Source organism: Balaenoptera physalus, assembly GCF_965194825.1.
Source record: "Balaenoptera physalus genome assembly, chromosome: 13".
Classification (NCBI taxonomy): Eukaryota; Metazoa; Chordata; class Mammalia; order Artiodactyla; family Balaenopteridae; genus Balaenoptera; species Balaenoptera physalus.
In genome coordinates, this window is record NC_138892.1 from 54,352,187 (window position 1) to 54,380,057 (window position 27,871).

At 41.9% G+C, this 27,871-nt stretch overlaps 1 protein-coding gene across 3 annotated transcripts in view; it reads left to right on the top strand.

Moving 5' to 3' along the window:
• The window catches only part of PPM1H (protein phosphatase, Mg2+/Mn2+ dependent 1H), a 270,652-nt gene that overhangs the window by 118,451 nt on the left and 124,330 nt on the right, over positions 1-27,871 (top strand). For all 3 annotated transcript variants that reach the window (XM_082422821.1, XM_082422820.1, XM_082422819.1), the window contains exons 3-4: positions 8,866-9,210; positions 18,028-18,140. In XM_082422821.1, the coding sequence (XP_082278947.1) occupies positions 8,866-9,210; positions 18,028-18,140 (458 nt within the window). The remainder of the gene's footprint in view (positions 1-8,865; positions 9,211-18,027; positions 18,141-27,871) is intronic.

Consider the following 27,871-nt stretch of genomic DNA (forward strand, 5'->3'; position numbering starts at 1 on the left):
GTCCAGCTCTAGAGTGACCCAGACAGGGTCCAGGGCCTGGACTGCCTTCCTCTCCTTGCTCTCTCTCCCACTCAGCTGACTGGTATTGAAGATGCCATTTGAGTCCAGATCTTCTAATCCTTAGGTCATTGTTTTTTCCACTTAACTTTCCTCTGAGGTAATGTGCTTGTTCCTTCTCTTTATGGTGCTTTTAGTCATTCATAAGTGTTTCTTCCTGCCTGGATTTGATTGAGTGTCTTATTAGGGTGGTATTTACCTCCTAACTGACATCCTCACTTTCACCCTTTATTCCGTCCTAATCCTCACAGCTTAGCTTGAATGACCTTTTTTTTTTGTTTTTTGTTTTTAATAGATCTTTACTGGAGTATAATTGCTTCACAATACCGGGTTAGTTTCTGTTGTGCAACAAAGTGAATCAGCCATGTGCATACATATGTCCCCATATCCCCTCCCTCTTGAGCCTCCCTCCCACCCTCCATATCCCCTCCCTCTTGAGCCTCCCTCCCACCCTCCATATCCCCTCCCTCTTGAGCCTCCCTCCCACCCTCCCTATCCCACCCCTCTAGGTGGACACAAAGCACTGAGCTTATCTCCCTGTGCTATGTGGCTGCTTCCCACTAGCTATCTGTTTGACATTTAGTAGTGTATATATGTCTATGCTACTCTCACTTTGCCCCAGCTTCCCCCTCCCACCCCGTGTCCTCAAGTCCATTTTCTATGTCTACCTCTTTATTTCTGCCCTGCAACTAGGTTCATCAGTACCATTTTTCTTTTTTCTTTTTAGATTCCATATATAACTATTAGCATACGGTATTTGTTTTCCTCTTTCTGACTTACTTCACTCTGTATGACAGACTCTAGGTCCATCCACCTCACTACAAATAACTCAATTTCGTTTCTTTTTATGGCTGAGCAATATTCCATTGTATATATGTGCCACATCTTCTTTATCTATTCATCTGTTGATGGACACTTAGGTTGCTTCCACGTCCTGGCTATTGTAAATAGAGCTGCAATGAACATTGTGGTACATGACTCTTTTTGAATTATGATTTTCTCAGGGTATATGCCCAGTAGTGGGATTGCTGGGTCATATGGTATTTCTTTTTTTAGTTTTTTGAGGAACCTCCATACTGTTCTCCATAGTGGTTGTATCAATTTACATTCCCACCAACAGTGCAGGGGGGTTCCCTTTACAGCACACCCTTTCCAGCATTTATTGTTTCTACATTTTTTGATAACGGCCATTCTGACCATTTTCATTGCAGTTTTGATTTGCATTTCTCTAATAATTAGTGATGTTGAGCATCTTTTCATGTGCCTCTTGGCCATCTGTATGTCTTCTCTGGTGAAATGTCTATTTAGGTCTTCTGCCCATTTTTTAATTGAATTGTTTGTTTTTTTGGTATTGAGCTCCATGAGCTGTTTGTATGTTTTGGAGATTAATCCTTGGTCTGTTGTTTAATTTGCAAATATTTTCTCCCATTCTGAGGGTTGTCTTTTCGTCTTGTTTATGGTTTCCTTTGCTGTGCAAAAGCTTTTAAGTTTCATTAGGTCACATTTGTTTATTTTTGTTTTTATTTCCATTTCCCTAGGAGGTGGGTCAAAAAGCATCTTGCTGTGATTTATGTCACAGAGTGTTCTGCCTATACTTTCCTCTAAGAGTTTGATAGTGTCTGGCCTTACATTTAGGTCTTTAATCCATTTTGAGTTTATTTTTGTGTATGGTATTGGGTAGTGTTCTAATTTCATTCTTTTACATGTAGCTGTCCAGTTTTCCCAGCACCCTTTATTGAAGAGGCTGTCTTTTCTCCATTGTAAGTTCCTGCCTCCGTTGTCATAAATTAGGTGACCATATGTGCATGGGTTTATCTCTGGGCTTTCTATCCCGTACCATTGATCTATATTTCTGTTTTTGTGCCACTACCATAGTGTCTTGATTACTGTAGCTTTGTAATATAGTTTGAAGTCAGGGAGCCTGATTCCTCCAGCTCCATTTTTCTTCCTCAACATTGCTTTGGCTATTTGAGGTCTTTTGTGTTTCCATACGAATTGTAAAATTTTTGTTCTAATTCTGTGAAAAATGCCATTGGTAGTTTGATAGGGATTGCATTGAATCTGTAGATTGCTTTGGGTAGTATAGTCATTTTCACAATATTGATTCTTCCAGTCCAAGAACATGCATCTGTTTGTGTCATTTTTGATTTCTTTCATCAGTGTTTTATAGTTTTCTGAGTACAGGTCTTTCGCCTCCTTAGATAGGTTTATTCCTAGGTATTTGATTCTTTTTGTTGCGATGGCAAATGGGATTGTTTCCTTAATTTCTCTTTCTGATTTTTCCTTGTTAGTGTATAGGAATACCAGAGATTTCTGTGCATTAATTTTGTATCCTGCAACCTTACCAAATTCATTGATTAGTTCTAGTAGGTTTTGGTGGCATCTTTAGGATTTTCTGTGTCTAGTATCATGTCATCTGCAAACAGTGGCAGTTTTACTTCTTCTTTTCCAATTTGTATCCCTTCTGTTTCTTTTTCTTCTCTGTTTGCCATGGCTAGGATTTCCAAAACTATGTTGAATAAGAGTGGCAAGAGTGGATATCCTTGTCTTGTTCCTGATCTTAGTGGAAATGCTTTCAGTTTTTCACCGTTGAGAATGATGCTTGTGGGTTTGTCATATATGGCCTTTATTATGTTGAGGTAGGTTCCCTCTATGCCCATTTTCTGGAGAGTTTTTATCATAAATGGGTGTTGAATTTTGTCAAAAGCTTTTTCTGCATCTATTGAGATGATCATATGGTTTTTATTCCTTAATTTTTTAATAGGGTATATCACATTGATTGACTTGCGTATACTGAAGAATCTTTGCATCCCTGGGATAAAGCCCACTTGATCATGGTGTATGATCCTTTTAATATGTTGTTGGATTCTGTTTGCTAGTATTTTATTCAGGATTTTGGCATCTATGTTCATAAGTGATATTGGTCTATAATTTTCTCTTTTTGTGATATCTTTGTCTGGTTTTGGTATCAGGGTGATGGTGGCTTCGTAGAATGAATTTATGAGTGTTCCTCCCTCTGCTATATTTTGGAAGAGTTTGAGAAGGATCGGTGTTAGCTCTTCTCTAAACGTTTGATAGAATTCACCTGTGAAGCCATCGGGTCCTGGACTTTTGTTTGTTGGAAGATTTTTAGTTACAGTTTCAATTTCAGTACTTGTGATAGGTCTTTATATTTTCTAATTCTTCCTGGTTCAGTCTTGGAAAATTGTACCTTTCAAAGAATTTGTCCATTTGTTCGTGGTTGTCCATTTTATTGGCATATAGTTGTTTGTAGTAGTCTCTTATAATCCTTTGTATTTCTGCAGTGTCAGTTGTGATTTCTCCTTTTTCATTTCTAATTTTATTGATTTATGTCCTCTCCCTGTTTTTCTTCATGAGTCTGGATAAGGGTTTGTCAATTTTGTTTACCTTCTCAAAGAACCAGCTTTTAGTATTATTGATCTTTGATATTTTCTTCATTTCTGTTTCATTTATTTCTGCTCTGATCTTTATGATTTCTTTCCTTCTAACTTTGGGTTTTCTTTGTTCTTCTTTCTCTAGTTGCTTTAGGTGTAGTGTTAGATTGTTTATTTGAGATTTTTCTTGTTTCTTGAGGTGAGATTGAATTGCTATAGCTTCCGTCTTAGAACTGCTTTTGCTGCATCCCATAGGTTTTAGGTCATTGAGTTTTCATTGTCATTTGTTTCTATGTATTTTTTTATTTCTTCTTTGATTTCTTCAGTGATCTCTTGGTTATTTAGTAGCGCACTGTTTAGGCTCCATGTATTTGTGGTTTTTACAGTTTTTTTCCTATAATTGATTTCCAATCTCATAGTGTTGTGGTCAGAAAAGATGCTGGATATGATTTCAATTTTCTTAAATTTTCCGAGGCTTGATTTGTGACCCAAGATGAGATCTATCCTGGAGAATGCACATCCGTGTGCACTTGAGAAGAAAGTGTACTCTGCCACTTTCGGGTGGAATGTTCTATAAATATCAAATCTATCTGGTCTATTGTGTCATTTAAAGCTTGTGTTTCCTTGTTTATTTTCTGTTTGGATGATCTATCCATTGGTGTAAGTGGGGTGTTAAAGTCCCCTACTACTATTGTGTTACTGTCTATTTCCCCTTTCATGGTTGTTAGCATTTGCCTTATGTATTCAGGTGCTCCTATGTGGGGTGCATAAACATTTATAATTGTTATATCTTCTTCTTGGATTGATCTCTTGATCACTGTGTAGTGTCCTTCCTTATCTCTTGTAACAGTCTTTATTTTAAAGTCTATCTTATCTGATACAAGTATTGCTACTCCAGCTTTCTTTTGATTTCCATTTGCATGGAATATCTTTTCCCATCCCTTCACTTTCAGTCCGTATGTGTCCCTAGGTCTGAAGTGGGTTTCTTGTAGACAGCATATATATGGGTCTTGTTTTTGTGTCCATTCAGCCAGCCTGTGTCTTTTGGTTGGGGCATTTAATCCATTTACATTCAAGGTTATTATTGATATGTATGTTCCTTTTACCATTTTCTTAATTGTTTTGGGTTTGTTTTTGTGGGTCTTTTTCTTCTCTTGTGTTTCCTGCTTAGAGAAGTTTCTTTAGCATTTATTGTAAATCTGGCTTGGTGGTGCTGAATTCTGTTAGCTTTTGTTCGTCTGAAAAGCTTTTGATTTCTCCATCAAATCTGAATGAGATCCTTGCTGGGCTGAGTAATCTTGGGTGTAGGTTTTCCTCTTTCATCACTTTAAGTATATCCTGCCCCTCCCTTCTGACCTGCAGAGTTTCTGCTGAAAAATCAGCTGATAACCTTATGGGGATTCCTTTGTATGTTATTTTTTGTTTTTCCCTTGTGCTTTTAATATTTTTTCTTTGAATTTAATTTTTGTTAGTTTGATTAATATGTGTCTTGGTGTGTTTTATCCTGTATGGGACTGTGTGCTTCCTGGCCTTGGGTGACTATTTCCTTTGCCATGTTAGGGAAGTTTTCCACTGTAATGTGTTCAAATATTTTCTCAGACCCTTTCTTTTTCTTTTTTCTTTTTCTTAATTTATTTAAAAATTTTTCTATACAGCAGGTTCTCAGACCCTTTCTTTTTCTCTTCTTCTTCTGAGACCCCTATAATTCAAATGTTGGTGCATTTAGTGTTGCCCCAGAGGTCTCTGAGATTGTCTTCAATTCTTTTCATTCTTTTTTCTTTATTCTGCTCCTCGGCAGTTATTTCCACCATTTTGTCTTCCAGCTCACTTATTCGTTCTTCTGCCCCAGTAATTCTGTTATTGATTCCTTCTAGTGTGTTTTTCATTTCACTTATTGTGTGGTTCATCTCTGTTTGTTTGTTCTTTAGTTCTTCTAGATCTTTGTTAAACATTTCTTGTATTTTCTCAATCCATGCCTCCATTCTATTTCTGAGATTCTGGATCATCTTTACTATCATTACTCTGAATTCTTTTTCAGGTAGATTGCCTATTTCGTCTTCATTTATTTGGTCTTGTAGATTTTTACCTTGCTCCTTCATCTGTGACATATTTTTTGCTGTCTCTTTTTTTTTTTCTTCCTTTTTTTAATGAGTGGGATTGTGTTCCTATCTTACTGGTTGTTGGGCCTTAGGCTTCCAACACCAGAGTTTGTTGGCTGTTCGGTAGTGCTGGGTCCTGGTGCTGAGATGAGGACCTCTGGGAGACTTCACTCCGATGAATATTCCCTGGGGTCTGAAGTTCTCTGTTAGTCCAGTGGTTCAGACTCAGAGCTCCCACCGCAGGAGCTTTGGGCCAACCCCCGGCTCATGAACCAAGATGCCGCCAGCTGCACAGGGTGGTAAAAAAGAAAAAAAAAAAAGGAGAACAATAACAAAGTAAAAAATAAAATTAGGTGAGGAAACTAACAGATATGTTAGGAAAAAAATAAAAATAAAAATATAGGTGAAATAACAACTAGAAGGTAAAACAGAACCACAGTAATAAAAAAGAGGAGGAGAAAAAAAAGAGGTGGAAAAGGCCTTGGCTGTGGAGGGTGGGGCCTTAGCAGGGGCGGGGTTTGGGTGGTGGGCGGGGCCTATGCTTAGGACCCACAGGGCTGGAAAAGGCCCTGGGAGCTGTGGGGGGTGGGGCTTAGCCTCAACGGAACAGAAGGGGCCCAGGCGTGCCTCCCACCTCTGGTCTCAGAAGGCAGGGGACCTCACCTGGGAGCCCAGCAGGCTTCCTGGGCTTGAGTGGGTGGGGCAAACGCCCTCCTCTCCTGCTCTTCCGGTCCCGGAGGTCCCCTGCCACCTACCTCTCCTGGTCTTCCTGGCCTCCCTCCTATGCCCCCAGGGCCTACGCGGCCTGGAGGGGGCTTTGGAGGGCGGAGGACCAGCCTAGGAGCTCAGCAGGCTCCCTGGGCCCAAGTGGGTGGGGCAGACGTCCTCTGCTCCTCTCCTGCTCCTTGGGTCCCAGAGGGCCCCTCCCGCCTGCCTCTCTTGTTCTTTCCCGGCCTCTCTCCTATGCCCCCAGGACCAACCCGGTCCAGAGGGGACTTCTGAGGGCATAGGACCCGGCCTGAGAGCCGGGCAGACTTCCCCAGCCAGTTGGGCAGGGGAAACGCTGGGCGCGCTCCGCCCTGATCCGAGCCCCTGAGGGTCCCTCCAGGCACTGGAGGGTTCCCAGAACCCCTCCCCGTTCTCAGCCACACCTCAGGGGCACCGGTCCTGTCCAGCCTCCACTTCTCCTCCCCCTTCAGTCCCCCCATGTCCTACCGGTTCGATGGGGGGTTCTTCCCATCTCCTTGGACATCGGGGTCCCCCCACCAGCGTCCGGCAGGTGCCCTAGTTGTGGGGCGACGCGAACTCTGCGTCTTCCCACTGCCATCTTCTCACCTTTAGCTTGAATGATCTTTTAAAAATACAAATCAATTTTCTAACTCCCACTTCAATCAATGGCTTTCTGTTACTCTTAAGCTTAAGCCAAGATCCTTCGTGTGTCCTGGAAGGACTGAGGGGTCCAACTACTACCTCCTTCTCCAGTCTCATGTCATCTCCATCCTTTCCTGCGTCTGTGCCCTGTTCAGCCACATGGCCAAGGTCAAGGCTCCTCTTGCTCATCACACACCAGCTGCTGCCTGGTGTTCTCTGCTTTCCCCTCCTTATCTTGTGAATTTCCAGTGCTCCTCAGCCTGGTCCTCATGTCCTCAGGAAGCCTCCTCCTATACGTCCCTTTGCAGGCTGGCCTCACAGCACTTTGTCACCCTCACCAGAATTATGATCTTACATTTATTTGTGTGATTATTTGATCAGTGTCTGTCTCCTCCGCTGGATTCTTAAAATCAGACCCCGTCTCTATATCTTTCATCTAGTCTTTCATCCCCACTACCTACTTTTGTGCCTGTCACAGAAAGAGTGCTCAGTAAATATTTGTTGACAAAAAAAAAAAAAAAAGACTATTTTATCTCTAAGCATCTAGCACAGACTCGAGTAAAAACAAAGTTTTAAAGGGCACAAATAGAGTAATGGCATATGTCACCCTAAGTACAGAGTATCTTCTAGCATCATTCTAAGAATGACCAAAATGGTGGTTACCAGGGACCGGAGGGTGGGGGGGATAAGGAGAGTTGTTGGGTAAAAGTACAAACTTGCAAGGAGTAGTAAAAAGGTCCTAGAGATATAATGCACAGTACAGTGAACATAGACAACAATATTGTATTATAATAATCAAACTTGCTAGGAGATTAGATCTTAATTATTCTAACCAGAAAAAAACACAATTATAGATATGCTAGCTATTGCTATGATGGCAACTATGTCACAATATATAAATGTATCAAATAAGCATGTTGTACACCTTAAATTTATACAATGTTATAGGTCAAATACCTTCAATTAAAAAAGTAAGATAGACCAAAAGAACTTTATATAATGGCTTCAACTAAAAAAAAAAGAATTCAACATTTATTGCTGCAGGCTAGATAAGCCTAGTTGTCAGTAGTGGATGTTATATGCACCTTACCTATTTCATCTCAGTATTTAATATCTTATCCCTCTAGCAACACCATAATTGAGCTGCTTTTTTTTTTTCCCCCTATAGCTAAGATCTTAGGCATATGTGATTCAGACATGGTTCTTAAAAGTGTTCATCTTGAAATAGTCTCAAAATCAACCAGCAGGTACAAGATCTGTGGTAGATGAGGGAACATGGGCTGCACGTAGCTTTAGGGTAGGAAGAGAAAGCCAAGATGCTGAGTGACAGCTGGAAGACTGAGGGGAGTAGGAAACATGAAGAGGAGATTTGAATTGACTGCATCTTGTGAAGGTTGGACTAGACTGGGTGTTCAAGGGAAAAACATGTTCTACAAATTCAGGATGTAGACATAAGCAGATGGGGCAATTATCTGAGAGTGTAAAAGCCCTATGAGGGGGAAATGGGTCTACTTATCCCCCCATGAAGAATCTGTAAAAAAGACCTAACTTCTTCCAAAGATTCCAGGTCAAACCTGCTTGGGGGTTGCAGCAGAAGGGAGGTGAGGAGTTAGCTGTTAAAACTGTAAAGACCTACCTGTTTGTATGGAGTTTTACCTCTCACTTCTGCACATCAAATTAAAGTAGATCTCACCCCAGCTGAGCGGGTGGTGACTTGGACTCCTGCCCTGGGTGGACAGGCAGGGACCACTTTCTCCCTGGGGTGGTGGTAACAGCAGCGATGAATCTGGGGACCCTTCCCTAAGTGTTTTGCTCTGTTCGGACCCCCGTTGTTTGCAGACAGACAACCAGATGGACGCGCTGACCCCCGGAGGTGTCGCGCCCTCACCCTGGGGCAGTGGCCACTGCGTTTCTCACTCGTCCTTGTCGCCCTCCTCCCGCAGGAATCAGAAGGCGTTTCCTGCCACTACTGGTCGCTGTTTGACGGTCACGCGGGGTCCGGGGCTGCTGTGGTGGCATCCCGCCTGCTGCAGCACCACGTCACGGAGCAGCTGCAGGACATCGTGGAGATCCTGAAGAACTCGGCCGTGCTGCCGCCCACCTGCCTGGGCGAGGAGCCCGACCACACACCTGCGAACAGCCGGACTCTGACCCGCGCGGCCTCGCTCCGCGGAGGGGTGGGCGCCCCCGGCTCCCCCAGCACCCCGCCCACGCGCTTCTTCACCGAGAAGAAGATCCCGCACGAGTGCCTCGTCATCGGGGCTCTTGAAAGTGCATTCAAGGAAATGGTAGGTATCACCTGAAGACTCTAGGGCAGCAGGGGCCCGGGTGGTCACTTCAGCCACATACTTGTTTCTTAGAAAGTTCCCTGGAAGGGCATGTCTCTGACCTGTCCACTTGCTGCATGGTCCCCTCCGTCTTCTCCTTTTACAGCAGGGCTTCCATTTTCAAAAGAAGTGGGCAGCAAGAGAGTTCTAGCATCCAGTGCTGGCAAAGGTGTAAAAGAAGATGGAAGAGGGATAGTGCATGAGGTGATAGGCTTATTAAATGGATGCATATTTGCTTCTCTTTCTGCCAACTCTTACGGATGCCAGCTGGTAGGATTGAACTTAATTGAAACTGTGAGCTCGGTTGCCATCTGTTTTACACGTGTGTACGAATTCCAGGTGTTTGGGGAAATGGAGCTTTTAGTGAAGTGCTCAGAAGTACCCTTGCGGTACAGATCTAACCTGAGAACAGCTATTTTCCCATGATTGGCAGTGTGGTTCTCACTGCTTAGAGCGAGTAGGGGCCAGTATCCAAGAATTATTTGTTTTACTTGGGAACGTGGATTTGTCTGTACATTTAAATTTGAATATGTCTGATCAAGGGATTCAGCCTCCCTCCTGAGAACGCACTAAGCTGCCCTCCCAGTGTCCCCTGCTTGTCCCTCTGCCCGGCGAGAATGCACATAGAAGGTCTCTTCTGTGCCACCCCCTTGAGCTCACTTTATACTGAGGCAACTATTTGGGTTCCAAAGATTTTCTCTCCCAAGCCGCATCCTGCATGCAGGTACAGTAGGAGATGTGTAAAGATGTTATAAGGACTAGAGTAAGGTGAGTGGGCAGTAGTGTCCTTAAAACCTGGAGATTAAAAAGTGATGACAAGCTCTTAGGTAGAGCAAGAGCAGCTAGAAGCATCTCTGCAGAATTGAATGTCCACACCGTGCACATTCCAGGATCTCACGATGTCAGGTTGAGTGCTAATGAGAGGAGAAAAGTAAATAATATTAAACAGCATCGTCTGATTTGTTTACAAGGCAAAAAATTGTTCATATACTCATGCCTCTAATTTGCAGTCTCTCCTCACTTTAACTCATTTCTTTTTTGGTTCCAATGTTTCTCTCCTTGTCACATATTTACCCTTTGAGTAGCAGGTGGTTTAAAATGCACCTCCATCTCAGGAGTATCTGGGAGCCTTCAATCCCAAGAAAAACACCAGGAGGCTAGAAAAGATTATTTAGGGAAAAAGGAATCAAGGTAGTAAAATTGACTCCTCCTTGGGCTTGGTATAAAAAATCTCCCTCTATCATGGAAGCTCTGATGTGAATAGCTGTTTCTAAACATGGATGCTCAGAAAGCTAAATATTTAATTGAGGTAAAAATTTGACGGTGGACTGTGCCCCTAATGGGAGAAAAAGTCAGCTTACATGATAGAAGTGAAAAAAAAACAGAAGAAATTTTGGCTTTTTTATTTCCTTCGGTAATTGCTAGTACTATGAGGTATCTCTCACTTCGAACTGCTGTATTCTCCACTTTATCCACTAGAGGCCAATGTCACATTGAGTCAAGCCTCCACACGGATCTCAGACTGTTTCTGCCCATTAATGGCGCAGGGTTCCTAGCAACTACTGTACTTGAGAGGCTCATTCAGAAAAATACTTAGTAAAGAGCCCCATTCTTGTTTTTTAAATTTTTAAAAAACTTTTCACTAGCTGGTTCGTTACCAGAGATTTTCCTTGGACACTTGGTTGCCAGCGAAAACATCACTTCACTTTCCTGTGTAATTCATTCAATCCATAAATATTTGTTGAGAACTAACTGTAAGCCAGGCCTAACTGGGAAGAGAGCATGGAAGAAATTAGGCAAAGACAGATATTAAACAGATAAAATATAAATGGGAAGGGCCTCGAGAGGAGGAATGCAGAGTAGGTAGGAATCTGGATAAAGAGATGAAGTAGGGTTCCCTGGAGAAGCGATGCTGTCAGGGAGTGGGAGGAAAGCAGACAGAACGTGGGAGCTGGGAGAGTGCTCTGGGCAGAGACAGCCGTTGGTGTGAAGACCCACATCACGGAGAGAACCCAGATGGGCCAAAGGCAGCAAGCTGACGTCCACCGTGGTTAGATGCAGGTTTCAAGGGTAGGGATGCTGTAAGGTGACTTGGAGAGGCCATCTGCAAGCAGCCTGTGGATGACTTGCTGTGCCATAATATGAATTTTGGGCCTTAAGCCATTCTGTTCTTTTCTAATCCATCCCACCCTATAGCTTCTTCTTCACACTTAACGTTTTTCCCAGATTGTCTCTCTAGCCCACAGCGTGCCTGCTACCTGGGCTTTACACCATGTGCTTGGCCTTATTAAGTGAGAATACTCATCGTTCCTTGGTTCTCCTGGTTCTTGGCAGTGTGGCCCTACCTCCTGCACGGCTGGGGACTGAGCCAGCTGATGCCTGTTGGCCCAGAATAGTTATTAATACTGTCCCCTTTTACTCTCGAAAGTGTCCCTGTCTGGATGATGTCATATGTTTACCCTAATGATAGAGAGATGCTCTAGTTTTTTCTTTGCTTCATCAGGGACTTCAGGAAAAATCTACTCCAGTGTCACAGAAAAGTGCCTGACTTCGCCATTAAATAGCTTGGGTCGAGCTTCAGAACTTAGGACAGAGAAATTATATAGCATACTATGGAAGGCCATTGTCAACTCATAAAAAGTACTTTTTCTTTCCTCCCTTTCTCGCTATTAGGTTTTGAGAGTCAGGGTTTAAAGGTAAACTTTGGTTCAAAATGCTCAACACACAGCTGATTTCCTTATTCTGTTGGCCTGACCTTGGTGGTTCCTCCTTAGACCTTTCCGAAGGGAGCAGGTTTGGAATCTCCCGGCCATTCTTAATTTTTTTTCCTCACAACAGCCAGCTACTTTCTGACTTTCTAGGTGTTCTTTAGGTATTGCAGGTTTTATGCCATTCTGATCCCCTGTAATAGGAAAACTCAATATTGAATAAGAGTCAGTCATTTCAGCTTTGTGGCTCTCTTGCTTTCTCCTGCACTTTCAATCCCTAAAAATTCCCCATGCCCAGCACCTCAGCCTCAAATTTGCTGCACTGATGACATCTTTGCAGCGACCCCTCCTGAGATTCAGAATGTAACTTATAATATCTTTAAAGGCAAAGCTTGCCTTTCGTTTGGGGTTTTGCCTTATTTATGACAGTTCAGCAAAGCAGAATCAGAGGTCATTCCTCTCTCCCCACCTCCCACCAGTTCCCTTCTCAATTACTTATATTTTATAACCAGCATTCTTCTAGACACCATGGGGGTCTAGAAGGAAAAAGATTGGATTTTGTATCTGGGGGTATTTGTCGTCACATTATACAAACACAGAGATAGATAGTATCTCATTTGTTTTAATGTTCTGAGTGACATTAAGTGGAATGTTCATATCTATCTGAAAGAGAAAATTGGATAAAAAGATTCAGAAACACCAGACCAGAATAAATAATATCTATTTCTAGGAAAGAGTAGGTACTCGTCGAAAAATAAAGGCTAACAGAAGTGGGGGGGGAAATGCTGTGGACAAGAGGAGATGGTAAGTTTCATCAAACGCTGTAAGCCTCTTTGAAGGCACTGTTTTTCCTCTTCTCTTTGATCCTGGGGTTGCCTGGCACAGTACGTGGCTTGTGAGGAGGTGACCTCTGACCACGGGCCTCTGAGCCATGCTGGCAGAAGTGGGTCTGCCCTGTGGTCCCCTATTGTATCTCATCTTGGATCTCCCTTCAGAGTAAAGGCTGCGTGGCCAAGCTCCTCCTGTGTCCACCATGGGAAATGAACCCTCGCTTCCAAAAGGACCAGGATCTCAGGAACTTTCTGACTGACTGCATTTCTGCTTCCCAGCTACACTTTGTAACAGTGCCTACTTCTGCAGCTAAGTTTTGTCACCTGTTATGTTTAGGTGGTTGCTTGGCTCAGGATGACAGATACGAAGCAGATAAATGTCTTCTAAGTCCTGATGTCAATCTCCTTCCTACTTCTATACCCTCCAAAAACAGGGAGGTCATGTCAGAAGTCACTTCCATTGTTGGTATAGTTGCAGGAGACCTTTGCCCTCCTAGGAATCAGAAGCAAGTCAGCAGTGATGACCTTTTTACCTATAGAAGCTGAGTTATAGACACAGGCAGGAGCATCTCAAAATTCTGTCCTATTTCCTTTGCAGTGTGGGTATAGATTCCTCGCCACAGTGAAGAATGTTTTGGAGATTTGATTGTTATGAAGGGAGTAAAATGGCAACATTTTAACTTGTGAAACTAGCATACATCTTACTGTCCCTGAGTAAATGGTTGGAAATACCACTCAGCTTGGCTTTGTTGGTAAAAACCATATGGTGACATTATGGTGAAAAAGGAGGACGAATGCAAAGCTAATTTATAGTTTATAAATTTTAATGGTTTTGAAAATTAGAATATTCATGGTAAGTGGGCCTGTTGGTCTGTCTGTATTTAAGCTAGAGGTTTTTTTGTTTTTGTTTTGTCTTTGTTTTTAGAACAGGAAGTTCTTCCAAGAAGGAATGAGCATGTGATTCCACCAACAGCCAGCAGGTGGCAATATTAGGCAGTGCTGGCTTTTCCCTTCCCCATTGCCTGCCTGACAGATTGGCTTCTCAGAATAAACCGAAATCAGGCCCAGATACTAAAACAATGCAGAATCTTATTATTTCTGACTGACGCTATTAGCAATGTGCTCAGAACCATGTTTTAACCCAGTTAGGGGGAGGTGCCGGGTCCTATTGAAACCACCCAACACTCGCTCCCTTCTGGTGTTTGATATTGCTTTCCTTTTGCAACCTGAAACTGGTAGGAAACAAAGAATGATCCTGGAGCTGCATCATCTGTGGGACTTTCGAACCAAATTACAATGATCCTGAGCAACATATTTTCTTTCTTGCAGTTCTTTCCTGCTGAATCAGTCTCCTTTCACACACATTCTTTTTTCCCTTCACTGCTCTCATTCTTCCTTGCAACAAAAAGGAGCAAAATACAATCCCAAGTCTTAAAAATTGGATCCATTCTTTGATTTAGAGATAAACCTTGCTTAAATGTAATATTTAGACAGATACAACACAGGATAAATCAGTTCTGCTAGGTAGAAAGCAGCCTTGAGAGGGACCCTTGATTGAACAGATAAATCAATTATCTTGTTAATGGAATCTTTTGAGTCACTTGAGTTGATCCTTTTAGATCATACTTGAAAAGGAATGATAGTATGTGCATGTGTTTTGCTGGTAATTTATTCTAGACTTATGTCTTGAGGTTCATGAAATGGGGGAGATATTCCAAATTGGTTTTTGTTTAGCATAAGCAGTGGGCAGTTTTTCCATGATTTCCTTAAATCTTTTGAAAAAAGTACCCAAACTTCTTGAGGGATACATTTTTTTTTTTTTTTTTAATGTAGAGTGTGAGAAGCTTAAGCTAACTGGAGAAGTTAAGAGTTTGAAGAAATTAGGTAGTTAATTCAACAGTCAATATATCTTTATTGACTTCACTTATCATGTTTGATCTGGTAGTAAAAGAACCACCCAGATGGTCCTTTAATGTTCCTTTTAGTACTAAGATTTTGTGAAACATCTTTTAAAGAGGAGTAGGTGGTGTAGGAAAAAAATGTGCTATTTTGGCTTCTAGGGAGGGGAGGGGGAACAATTATTTTTAGAATATGTTCTAGTTACACCCAGTTTTAGAAGAAGAAATAAAAGAGCATATTTTCATGTCAGTGAATGCTGCAGGGCGGATGAAGTCTGTGGAAACACATCTTTCAAATCCTTTCACTGTGATCCCAGAGAACACACATGTAATTAAAGTGTGCGTCTGAGCGCACACGCGTATGTCTGTTACCACGCAGAGGCGGGAAGTGATGAAAGCATGAGCATGTTAGCAAAGTTTCTTGTGTAGGAAATAGCTAGACTTTGGTCCACTGTTTATGTGGAAATGTTGCCAGATTTGCATTCCTTATGCCGGGGGAACTGCAGAGGGAAGGTAGGAAAAGATGAAAGAAACGATGAAATCAATTAGAAAAAAATATTGCCTCACGCACGCTATTAATGTCATAACAAGGCATTCAATGGGCAGGCTAACTGGAATGTTTCCCCCTAAGTGAAAGGCAAATGTGAACTCTGCTGGAGCAGAAAATCTTAGTGTCAAACACTCTATCTTGATATTTTTTTAAAGGATGAAATAATTTTATAATCAGATTTTCTGGTGATGTAAACCACGATAAGTAATGCACCTACGATGCAGAATGAACTTGTTTGTCTGAGTCCCAGAGGAATTCTTTGACATGGGCGGCTCTTTCACGTGGACCCCGTGTACTTTTTGGATCGCACCAATGGTTTAAGTCTGTCAAGCATCATTCACACTCCGGTCCGTAAGCAGTTGGGTGCTTAAAGGATTTTTACTCAAAACTGCCTTTCATTCAGACTTTAGGTATTCAAACTAATAGTGATTCTGGATGTGAAAGGATAGTTTCTGTAGCTAGAGCAGTTCTTCCCAGTGTATTAAAAATGTTAGTATTGAGTGTGGGCTTTATATACCAGTTTCTATATTAATTTGTTGAAATATGTATCTATCATAATATCAACTTAATTTTATTTATTTAAATGCAAAAAAATTGCATAAACCTGCCCGCAAACTCCTTTGTGAATAGGGTTGTTGGTTCTGTTTTGATGCACTGTTTGGAGATTCAACAGACGGAACTTGTGACATCTCAATGTTTTCTTTCCCCTCTTTCACTTTCTTGTGACGGTCTTTCCCTGCTGACGTGTGTCCCTCCTCCTCGTCACCCTCTAGCCTCCTGCCATCCCTGCTTGGGTTCTAATAACCATTCATTCATTCCTGTCAATTGACTGCGTGTTATTGGAAGCCTGGGTTCCTGCTTAATTACAATCTCAGTGAGTGTTTATGCACGTTGTAAGCTTTTCATTTATGAATGGTGGAACACGTCTCATGTTAAGGCAGAGGTAAAACGGTGGGGAGATAATTGGAAACCCAGGCGTTTTATAATGTATTTCTTTATTTGCCTATTGAATAGACATTTATTAAATTACCTTTTACTTGGCCCAGTATGGGTGTTGAGGATCTAGCAGTGAGCAAGAAAGGTTTCTTCTCTCAGTCATGGGATCCAGGCTGTGGGGAGAATCTAGCTGGTCTCCGAAGCCCCTCATCTACACCGTCTAATTTAATCCTCATGACAGCCCCTTTAAGCTATTTTATACAGAGTTTGTAAATAAATTTAAAAAATTCAGTGTGGTCTTTGGAGGTGGTCCTCGTGCTTGACCCGTCTTGCAGCACGTGATGTTGTCATTCACTCAACCCCTTTTTGGAATTTTTCTTCACCTTCTTCTAAACCATCACATCCCATATAGTACACTCATTCTTACCCCTCCCGATGGTTCCACAGCCTTCCCCCCACCCCCGGCCCTTACCCTTTACTCAGTTCATTCCCAGTATGTTAGTTTCTCCCAGGTCTTGTCTTTGTACTTTTTCTCGCCTTACATTTTGACCAATACTGTGTTCTTAATCTGTTTTCAAAGCTCAGGCTCTTCTCCTGTTTCCAGTTTCTCCTTGGTGATTTATCTGACTTTGTGTTATCGCCTCTGGCCTCTGGAGCACAGCAGCTGCCGATAAATGCTGGATTACTGAATTATCGCCGCTTTCCATCAGGAGGCTGGCTGAAGCAGCTGAGTTCTAATTCTGTGGGTTTCTAAGCATCACAAACGGGCCCTGGCCCTTGGTCAGCTGACAGTAGCCTCAGAATCAGCCAGGGCACCATTTCCTCCTCTTCTGTACCCCACCCTCGTCCTGTCTTCCTTGGCCCCAACAATAGATGGCGATGAGAACATTGGGCATTATTTTGGCCAGCATTCGGTTTATTTTCCTAACTCAACTCTCATTTTTCTGAGGTCACGGAACCCTGGCTTCTGTCACTGACACAGCTAAAGACATCTGTCTGGAGGTTGATGCATCTCTGTCCATAGGAATGTGGTTCTATTTTTAATTTCCTTGGGGAGACCTCATTAGGTGGCAGGTGATAAGTACTAGGCTTTAGAGGAGGAGAACCCGACTGGAATCCAAACTCCAGCGGGGTAAATATGGGCAAGTTCCCCACTTGTCTGCATCTGAACAGTGAGGTCAATGATACAGTTGTGAGAATGAGATGTGATTCTATATGTAAAGTGCTTCTCGCACTGCCTGATGTAGAGGAAGTGCTCCCTGAAGGTTGGCTGATACTATGCGTGTGTGTCCCTCTTGTGAATTAGTGGCCTTGGGAAGAGGAAGTCAGTTCAGAGTTCAGAAGCTTCTGTCTTTGATCAGTAAGACGGGGGTGGACTCCTGCCCAAGTTGAATTGAGGACACAATCCTTCAAGTCACCTGTCTCGTCTAGTGGTAAAGGAATGTATTTATTGGAGACTTTGGGGTTAAAAACATTGTTCAGGTCCAAGCACTCGACATTATTAGCCTCTCTAATCTGTTTTCCACAGCAGCTCAGGCTGTCCATACAAAGACTGAATTTTCCGTAAGCCATGATATTTATTAAATACAATTGGTTTAATTCTTCTCATTTTTGTCTGATTATATCTGTTTGCCTTCCCTTGTTTCCTGTCTCTGGTCCGCAGATGGTCTGGTAGGCGACAGTTTTATGCCAGTGTCCTCTCCAGAAATGCTTGTCAGGTGATAGAAAGCCAGTACTAAAGATTTTCTTGTCCCTTCTTCGAACCGTATTCAGATCTTAGGGCTGTGTGGAGGGAACAAGGCTAAGACAGTCTTTGTTCCTGTACAGTCCAGTACTAACTTTGTCTTCTTCTCCAGGACCTACAAATCGAACGAGAGAGGAGTTCATACAATATATCTGGTGGTTGCACAGCCCTCATTGTGGTTTGCCTTTTGGGGAAGCTGTACGTGGCAAATGCTGGGGACAGCAGGTAAGCAGATTAGCCCTCTGGTTCTTTCTAAAGTTTAATGCCTTCCTTTAATTTTTTAATCTTTTTTAAAAAAGTTAAATGCTTAGAAATAAAATAATCCTGCTTGGGATTAGATATTGAGGAAGATCAGCCTTCTACATCTGGATAAGAGTGCATTTAAGAAGACTCATCAGGCTGGTATTAAAAGATACGGGTGGTCTTCTCCTTACTTGTCTGTAGTAGCAGTTCACGTATATATATATACTTGTGTTTAACCTAAACCAGTAGTATCCAAATGTTTTTTGACTTCAGAACCTGATTTTCGATGAAAGCTTATTAGCAGGGACATAATACGTGAGAGAGACGAGGAGGGAGGAAAGGGATTTGAATGAAATGGGTGTTTGGAGGGTCCCGGGGAGGACTCCCCAGCTAGTTCCTTTTCTACTCGGTAACTTTGCCCTGTGTCCCCTCCCAGAAGCCCAGGAGTGTCTCATTTTATGCGTGTGCCCCTACAGGCTGCATTTTCCTCTCTTCTGGGTTCAACTGAGAGGAATTTGGGGCAAGAGATGGTGGTTAACCCTTATGCTATCCAGTATTACCAGAAATCAGATAGAGTTGTGTTTTAATCTTCTTTTAAATGACTGATATGTGCTCACTTTAGGTATGGCCACATCTGTTATTTAGTCTATATTAAGTTACAGACTTTGTGAAAAGTGTTGCAATATGTATTATACATTTCTCCGCCCCTTGAGTAACAAAATATGTTGGCCTTCTAGCAGGACTTTTTGCCAAAGGCCGACTCTTTATTCTGAAAGCAGTCAAAGTACTGGACTCTAATCTTGATGTCCTCAGAGGATGAGTGACTTCCCTACACGGGCTGTGGGCTAAAGATGCTGTCATTCCTCCAGCTCCTTCCTCTGGGTCACATGCCTCTTCTCAACATCGCTGCTTGGTCTAATAGCCCTCCCGTGAGGTCGGACCCTCCCCTCCCCTGACTCCCTCAGGCAATCAGTGAATTCCAGAGAGCAGGAGAGCCTGAGGGAGTTTCCAGTCACCCTAGTTAAGCATCCTCTCCCTGTCTTCCCACTAAAGATTCTGGAGACCAAAGGACAGTGACCTGCCAACGCAGCAGTATTTGGAGTTTGAAGATGGCTGTTTTTGGAAGGTCTGTTTATTTTTAAGGTTTATGTGGATTTCTGTTCTTCTCTCTCAGTTTCAATATAAAATTTTTCCAGGTAAGTGGAAGTGAATATAAGATGCCATGTTTATCTCATGGCTTCTATTCCCTAGTGGTCCTGGCAGGAGACAGACTCCAACTCGCATGGATCAACTGAATGAAGGAGTGAAAGGGGACCGGCTAGGAGCATTGAGGCCAGGAGGGCATTGAAGCCCCCTAGGCCTGCAGGGTCCAGGGAGGAAACGCTACAGCCAAGCCCAGGAGAGGGGGCCACAGATGAGGGCCCCTAGGCAGGGGCCACAGGAGAGAATGGGAGGACATACTCTGACTTCTCCTTCTTCCTATCCCGCTTTCTCCTACCAGGGCCTCCCATTGGATGAGCCTGGCTGGGATGAGGGTCAGAGAGGTTGGTCAGCCAGGGCGCAGACACAGGCCAAGATTGCATCTCCAGGGTGGGGGGCAAGCGGAAAGTCACCAGCACATCTGCTCCTCTTGCCCTCCCCAGGGTTGGAGCATCTTGAAAATAGGAATCCTCATCTCCCAGGGCCTTGTAAGATACACACTGAGGAGCCGGTCTCTGAGCCCTTGTTCCGTTCTGGATCTTGAGCTTGCTGGAGACAGATGAGCAAGTCAGGGGATGATTCCTTTCTGTTCTGAGTAAAACCGAATCGATGATACAGCTTTTGCACTCATAGTCACCTTTAGTCTGGATGTCTGGTTCCGTGTTTTTCGAAAAGAGTTTGCTTTCCTGGCCCTTCCAGTGACGAAGGTGGTGACCGAGGGCTTTGTTCCCGTCCCTCGTCCCAGAGAAGCATCTTTCACCAGAGGACCCCAGACTCGGAAGTTAACCCAACTTCCGTGCCCAGAGTATCTTTATGTTGGATTATGCCTTTCAGAGAAGCACCTCCTCCCCAACGCCCTGTCCGCGTTTTTGAGCACAGTTTCCTTCAAAGCTCTGAGCTCCCTGACAGAGCCGCCTCCCCAGCCAGCCAGGGCTTCAGCCCTGCTTCCCAGAAGCTCAGTGCCCTGTCCAGGGCCTTGAGTCCCACCCCACCCCCTTTTAAGTGCCAGTGTCTAGACCAGATCTTGATTTCCTCATCTATAAACATGGTGATATTGGACTAAATATTAATTTCTAAACATTCTGGCATTCTAAAGATTGTCACTATGAGGAGTGACACTTTTGGAAAGTAAAGTGGTGCTCTAAAGGTTGATCTTTTGGTTACTTTATCTTTCTTAGAGTCAGGTTTTGAAATTGTCAAGTAACTGAAGTTCCTATGTTTCTAAGTGTCCGCATAAGTGTGATGTTTTACATGTTATTCCTAATTTGAAAAGCTTAACAGGTGCTTTTGTCCTTATTAAAGCTGTAAAGCACACCCCCCCTCCCCACCGACTACACAAATTACTTTATGAGAAAACAGCATCTCTAAAACCTAATCAGCTTAATTACATTTGTAGTATTCTGGCCCCAGTATCCAGATATGAATTTGGGGTTTCACGGCCGACGGGTTGGGTGTGCTGTTCACTTATGGGTCATATGTCATGTAGAAACGTAAGAGCAATATGAGTTTGTATTGTATGCACTGTCCAAAAAATAACTTGTAGGACACTTATTAGTTAGTGTATTTTCAGCTCTTGTATAAACAATACATATTTGATATCATCTTATGTAGGATCATTGCCTAGTTTATATACTAATAACATAGGTGTTTGTGTTTACAAATATATTCAGTTCTTCCCAAGAAACAGCAACTAAGTGAATTTTTATCAGACCTACTTAAATGTAGGTCCATTATGACTTATGGACAAGTAGTCGTGAATCCAAGGGCTCAGTTTAAACAAATGGTCAGGCCAGCAGAGAATTCTGACAACAGAGCCCTGATTAATTGCTAATTTTTCTTCTTTACTGTCAGATATTGGCTGCCCGTCTGTTTGCTTTAAATCTTGACAGTTTTGAGAGTGAAGCAAATCTTTGTCATAGGATCACTACCCCATAATTATTTACACTTAGGAAAAAAGAACCTTTGCACTGGTTTGATTTGGAAACTCTTGGTGGTCAGGAACTGGTTTTTTGTTTTGTTTTGTTTTTTAATTTTTAAATTTTTTAAAATTTTATAAATTTTATTTTTTTATACAGCAGGTTCTTGTTAGTTATCCATTTTATACATATCAGTGTATACATGTCAATCCCAATCTCCCAATTCATCCCACCACCACCCCCGCCACTTCCCCCCCACTTGTTGTCCATATGTTTGTTCTCTGCATCTGTGTCTCAGTTTCTGTCCTGCAAACCAGTTCATCTGTACCGTTTTTCTAGGTTCCACATATATGCGTTAATATACAATATTTGTTTCTCTCTTTCTAACTTACTTCACTCTGTATGACAGTCTCTAGATGCAGCCACATCTCTACAAATGACCCAATTTCATACCTTTATATGGCTGAGTAATATTCCTTTGTATATATGTACCACATCTTCTTTATCCATTCATCTGTCGATGGGCATTTAGGTTGCTTCCATGACCTGGCTATTGTAAATAGTGCTGCAGTCAACATTGGTGTGCATGTATCTTTTTGAATTATGGTTTTTTCTGGGTATATGCCCAGTAGTGGGATTGCTGGGTCATATGGTAATTCTATTTTTAGTTTTTAAAGGAACCTCCATACTGTTCTCCATAGTGGCTGTATCAGTTTACATTCCCAACAACAGTGCAAGAGGGTTCCCTTTTCTCCACACCCTCTCCAGCATTTGTTGTTTGTAGATTTTCTGATGATGCCCATTCTAACTGGTGTGAGGTGATACCTCATTGTAGTTTTGATTTGCATTTCTCTAATAAATAGTGATGTTGAGCAGCTTTTCCTGTGCTTCTTGGCCATCTGTATGTCTTCTTTGGAGAAATGTCTATTTAGGTCTTCTGCCCATTTTTGGATTGGGTTGTTTGTTTTCTTAATGTTGAGCTGCATGAGCTGTTTATATATTTTGGAGATTAATCCTTTGTCCGTTGATTTGTTTGCAAATATTTTCTCCCATTCTGAGGGTTGTCTTTTCATCTTGTTTGTAGTTTCCTTTGCTTTGCAAAAGCTTTTAAGTTTCATTAGCTCCCGTTTGTTTATTTTTGTTTTTATTTCCATTACTCTAGGAGGTGGATCAAAAAAGATCTTGCTGTGATTTATGTCAAAGAGTGTTCTTCCTATGTTTTCCTCTAAGAGTTTTATAGTGTCCAGTCTTATATTTAGGTCTCTAATCCATTTTGAGTTTATTTTTGTGTATGGTGTTAGGGAGTGTTCTAATTTCATTCTTTTGCACGTAGCTGTCCAGTTTTCCCAGCACCACTTATTGAAAAGACTGTCTTTTCTCCATTGTGTATCCTTGTCTCCTTTGTCATAGATTAGTTGACCATAGGTGCATGAGTTTATCTCTGGGCTTTCTGTCCTGTTCCATTGATCTATATTTCTGTTTTTGTGCCAGTACCATATTGTCTTGATTACTGTAGCTTTGTAGTATAGTCTGAAGTCAGGGAGTCTGATTCTTCCAGCTCCATTTTTTTCCCTCAAGACTGCTTTGCCTATTCAGGGTCTTTTGTGTCTCCATACAAATTTTAAGATTTTTTTGTTCTAGTTCTGTAAAAAATGCCACTGGTAATTTGATAGGGATGCATTGAATCTTTAGATTGCTTTGGGTAGTATAGTCATTTTCACAGTGTTGATTCTTCCAATCCAAGAATGTGGTATATCTCTCCCTCTGTTTGTATCATCTTTAATTTCTTCCATCAGTGTCTTACAGTTTTCTGCATACAGGTCTTTTGTCTCCCTAGGTAGGTTTATTCCTAGGTTTTTTATTGTTTTTGTTTCAGTGATAAATGGGAGTGTTTCCTTAATTTCTCTTTCAGATTTTTCATCATCAGTGTATAAGAATGCAAGAGATTTCTGTGCATTAATTTTGTATCCTGCTACTTTACCAAATTCATTGATTAGCTCTAGTAGTTTTCTGGCGGCATCTTAGGATTATCTGTGTATAGTATCATGCCATCTGCAAACAGTCACAGTTTTACTTCTTCTTTTCCAATTTGTATTCCTTTTTCTTCTCTGACTGCCGTAGCTAGGACTTCCACAACTATGTTGAATAAGAGTGGCAAGAATGGACATCCTTGTCCATCCTGATCTTAGAGGAAATGCTTTTAGTTTTTCACCATTGAGAATGATGTTTGCTGTGGGTTTGTCGTATATAGCTTTTATTATGTTGTGGTAGGTTCCCTCTTTGCCCACTTTCTGGAGAGTTTTTATTGTAAATGGGTGTTGAATTTTGTCAAAAGCTTTTTCTGCATCTATTGAGACGATCATATAGTTTTTATTCTTCAATTTGTTAATATGGTGTATCACATTGATTGATTTGCGTATATTGAAGAATCCTTGCATCCCTGGGATAAATCCCACTTGATTATGGTGTATGATCCTTTTAATGTGTTGTTGGATTCTGTTTGCTGGTATTTTGTTGAGGATTTTTGCATCTATATTCATCAGTGATACTGGTCTGTAATTTTCTTTTTCTGTAGTATCTTTGTCTGGTTTTGCTGTCAGGGTGATGGTGGCCTCATAGAATGAGTTTGGGAGTGTTCCTTCCTCTGCAATTTTTTGGAAGAGTTTGAGAAGGATGGGTGTTAGCTCCTCTCTAAATGTTTGATAGAATTCACCTGTGAAGCCATCTGGTCCTGGACTTTTGTTTGTTGGAAGATTTTTAATCACAGTTTCAGTTTCATTACTTGTGATTGATCTGTTCATGTTTTCTATTTCTTCCTGGTTCACTCTTGGAAAGTTATACCTTTCAAAGAATTTGTCCATTTCTTCCAGGTTGTCCATTTTATTGGCGTAGAGTTGCTTGTAGTAGTCTCTTAGGATGCTTTGTATTTCTGTGGTGTCTGTTGTAACTTCTCCTTTTTCATTTCTAATTTTATTGATTTGAGTCCTCTCCCTCTTTCTCTTGATGAGTTTGGCTAATGGTTTATCAATTTTGTTTATCTTCTCAAAGAACCAGCGTTTAGTTTTATTGATCTGTGCTATTGTTTTCTTTGTTTCTATTTCATTTATTTCTGCTCTGAGCTTTATGATTTCTTTCCTTCTGCTAACTTTGGGTTTTGTTTGTTCTTCTTTCTCTAGTTCCTTTAGGTGTAAGGTTAGATTGTTTATTTGAGAGTTTTCTTGTTTCTTGAGGTAGGCTTGTATTGCTATTGACTTCCCTCTTAGAACTGCTTTTGCTGCATCCCATAGGTTTTGGATCACTGTGTTTTCGTTGTCATTTGTCTCTAGGTATTTTTTGATTTCCTCTTTGATTTCTTCAGTGATCTCTTGGTTATTTAGTAACGTATTGTTTAGCCTCCATGTGTTTGTGTTTTTTGCATTTTTTTTCCCTATAATTGATTTCTAATCTCATAGCATTGTGGTCAGAAAAGTTGCTTGATATGATTTCAGTTTTCTTAAGCTTACTGAGGCTTGATTTGTGACCCAAGATGTGATCTATCCTGGAGAATGTTCCATGCACACTTGAGAAGAAAGTATAATCTGCTGTTTTTGGATAGAAAGTTCTGTAAATATCAATTAAATCTTTCTGGTCTATTTTGTCATTTAAATCTTGTGTTTCCTTATTAATTTTCTGTTTTGATGATCTGTCCATTGGTGTAAGGGAGGTGTTAAAGTCCCCCACTGTTATTGTGTTAACTGTCGATTTCCTCTTTTATAGCTGTTAGCAGTTGCCTTATGTATTTAGATGCTCCTATGTTGGGTGCATATATATTTATAATTGTTATATCTTCTTCTTGGATTGATCCCTTGATCATTATGTAGTGTCCTTCCTTGTCTCTTGTAACATTCTTTATTTTAAAGTCTATTTTATCTGATATGAGAGTTGCTACTCCAGCTTTCTTTTGATTTTCATTTGCATGGAATATCTTTTTCCATCCCCTCACTTTCAGTCTGTATGTGTCCCTAGGTCTGATGTGGGTCTCTTGTAGACAGCATATATATGGGTCTTGTTTTTGTATGTATTCAGCGAGCCAGTGTCTTTCGGTTGGAGCATTTAATCCATTTATGTTTAAGGTAATTGATATGTATGTTCCTATTACCATTTTCTTAATTGTTATGGGTTTGTTTTTGTAGATCCTTTTCTTCTTTTGTGTTTCCCACTTAGAGAAGTTCCTTTAGCATTTATTGTAGAACTGGTTTGGTGGTGCTGAATTCTCTTAGCTTTTGCTTGTCTGTAAAGCTTTTGATTTCTCCATGGAATCTGAATGTGATCCTTGCTGGGTAGAGTAATCTTGGTTGTAGGTTCTTCCCTTTCATCACTTTAAATATGTCATGCCAGTCCCTTCTGGCTTGTAGAGTTTCTGCTAGAGAAATCAGCTGTTAACCTTATGGGAGTTCCCTTGTATGTTTTTCTTCGTTTTTCCCTTGTTGCTTTCAATAATTTTTCTTTGTCTTTAATTTTTGTCAATTTGATTACTGTGTGTTTCAGCGTGTTTCTCCTTGGGTTTATCCTGCTTTGGACTCTCTGCACTTACTGGACTTGGGTGGCTCTTTCCTTTCCCAGGTTAGGGAAGTTTTCGACTATAATCTCTTCCAATATTTTCTCATGTCCTTTCTCTCTTCTCCTTCTGGGACCCCTGTAATGCAAATATTGTTGCATTTAATGTTGTCCCAGAGGTCTCTTAGGCTGTCTTCATTTCTTTTCATTCTTTTTTCTTTACTCTGTTCTGCAGCAGTGAATTCCACCATTCTGTCTTCCAGGTCACTTATCCGTTCTTCTGCCTCCGTTATTCTGCTATTGATTCCTTCTAGTGTAGTTTTCATTTCAGTTATTGTATTGTTCATCTCTGTTTGTTTGTTCTTTAATTCTTCTAGGTCTTTGTTAAACATTTCTTGCATCTTCTCGATCTTTGCCTCCATTCTTTTTCTGAGGTTCTGGATCATCTTCAGTATCATTATTCTGAATTCTTTTTCTGGAAGGTTGCCTATTTCCAATTCATTTTGTTGTTTTTCTGGGGTTTTATCTTGTTCCTTCATCTGGTATATAGCCCTCTGCCTTTTCATCTTGTCTGTCTTTCTGTGAATGTGGTTTTTGTTCCACAGGCTGCAGGATTGTAGTTTTTCTTGCTTCTGCTGTCTGCCGTCTGGTGGATGAGGCTATCTAAGAGGCTTGTGCAAGTTTCCTGATGGGAGGGACTGGTGGTGAGTAGAGGGTGTTGCTGTGGTGAGCAGAGCTCAGTAAAACTTTAATCCCCTTGTTTGCTGATGGCTGGGGCTGAGTTCCCTCCCTGTTGGTTGTTTGGCCTGAGGCGACCCAGCACTGGAGCCTACCCGGGCTCTTTGGTGGGGCTAATGGTGGACTCCGGGAGGGCTCACGCCAAGGAGGACTTCCCAGAACTTCTGCTGCCAGTGTCCTTGTCCTCACGGTGAGACACAGCCACCCCCCGCCTCTGCAGGAGGCCCTCCAACACTAGCAGGTAGGTCTGGTTTAGTCTCCTATGGGGTCATTGCTCCTTCCCCTGGGTCCAGGTGTGCACACTACTTTGTGTGTGCCCTCCAAGAGTGGAGTCTCTGTTTCCCCCAGTCCTGTCGAAGTCCTGCAATCAAATCTCGCTAGCCTTCAAAGTCTGATTCTCTAGGAATTCCTCCTCCCATTTCCGGACCCCCAGGTTTGGAAGCCTGACGTGGGTCTCAGAACCTTCACTCCAGTGGGTGGACTTCTGTGGTATAAATGTTCTCCAGTTTGTGAGTCACCCACCCAGCAGTTACAGGATTTGATTTTATTGTGATTGCGCCCCTCCCACTGTCTCATTGTGGCTTCTCCTTTGTCTTTGGATGTGGGGTATCTTTTTTGGTGAGTTCCAGTGTCTTCCTGTCGATGATTGTTCAGCAGTTAGTTGTGATTCTGGTGCTCTCTCAAGAGGGAGTGAGAGCACGTCCTTCTATTACACCATCTTGAACCAATCTCGGAACTGTTTTTTAAGCTGCTTCATTGGCTGTGAATCATCTGATTTACCATCAGGGGCATGTGTGCTTGGGGGTTGTATTCAGAAGAAGCTTCCTGATGCTCTATGTGGCTTACTGGTTTCTGAGTCAATGACCACCCTCGGTGTGGGATGGTCCATAGTGATGCCAGGTGATAAGCCTGGGACAGCCTTGCCTTGCCCTCCCCTCCGCAACCGAGGTAACCAGCCACAGAGGGTCGTGAGATAACTACTTGATGCAGCCAGTTGCTTTATTTTTCCCAGTCAAAAGCAGCCAACTCAACACCTAGGGGATCATAAGGGACTAGGAAAGAAGCAGATGGTGGGCGGTTTTTTCACTTCAAGCAAAAATGAACTGGTGGCATGCAAATGTCATGCAAAACAATGTGTAAACTGTCACCCATTGTATTTGAGGCATCCACTCTTTCGGGCCCTGAGTGATTCTTCAGTTTAAGAAGATGCTTTGACTCCATTTTGGAAGTTAATTTCATTTTATTTCTGGAGGGCTAAGGCACTGAGGAGGCAAAGCCATTACCACTTACTTCAAACAGTGTCTAAAGGTTTGGCAACTGAGA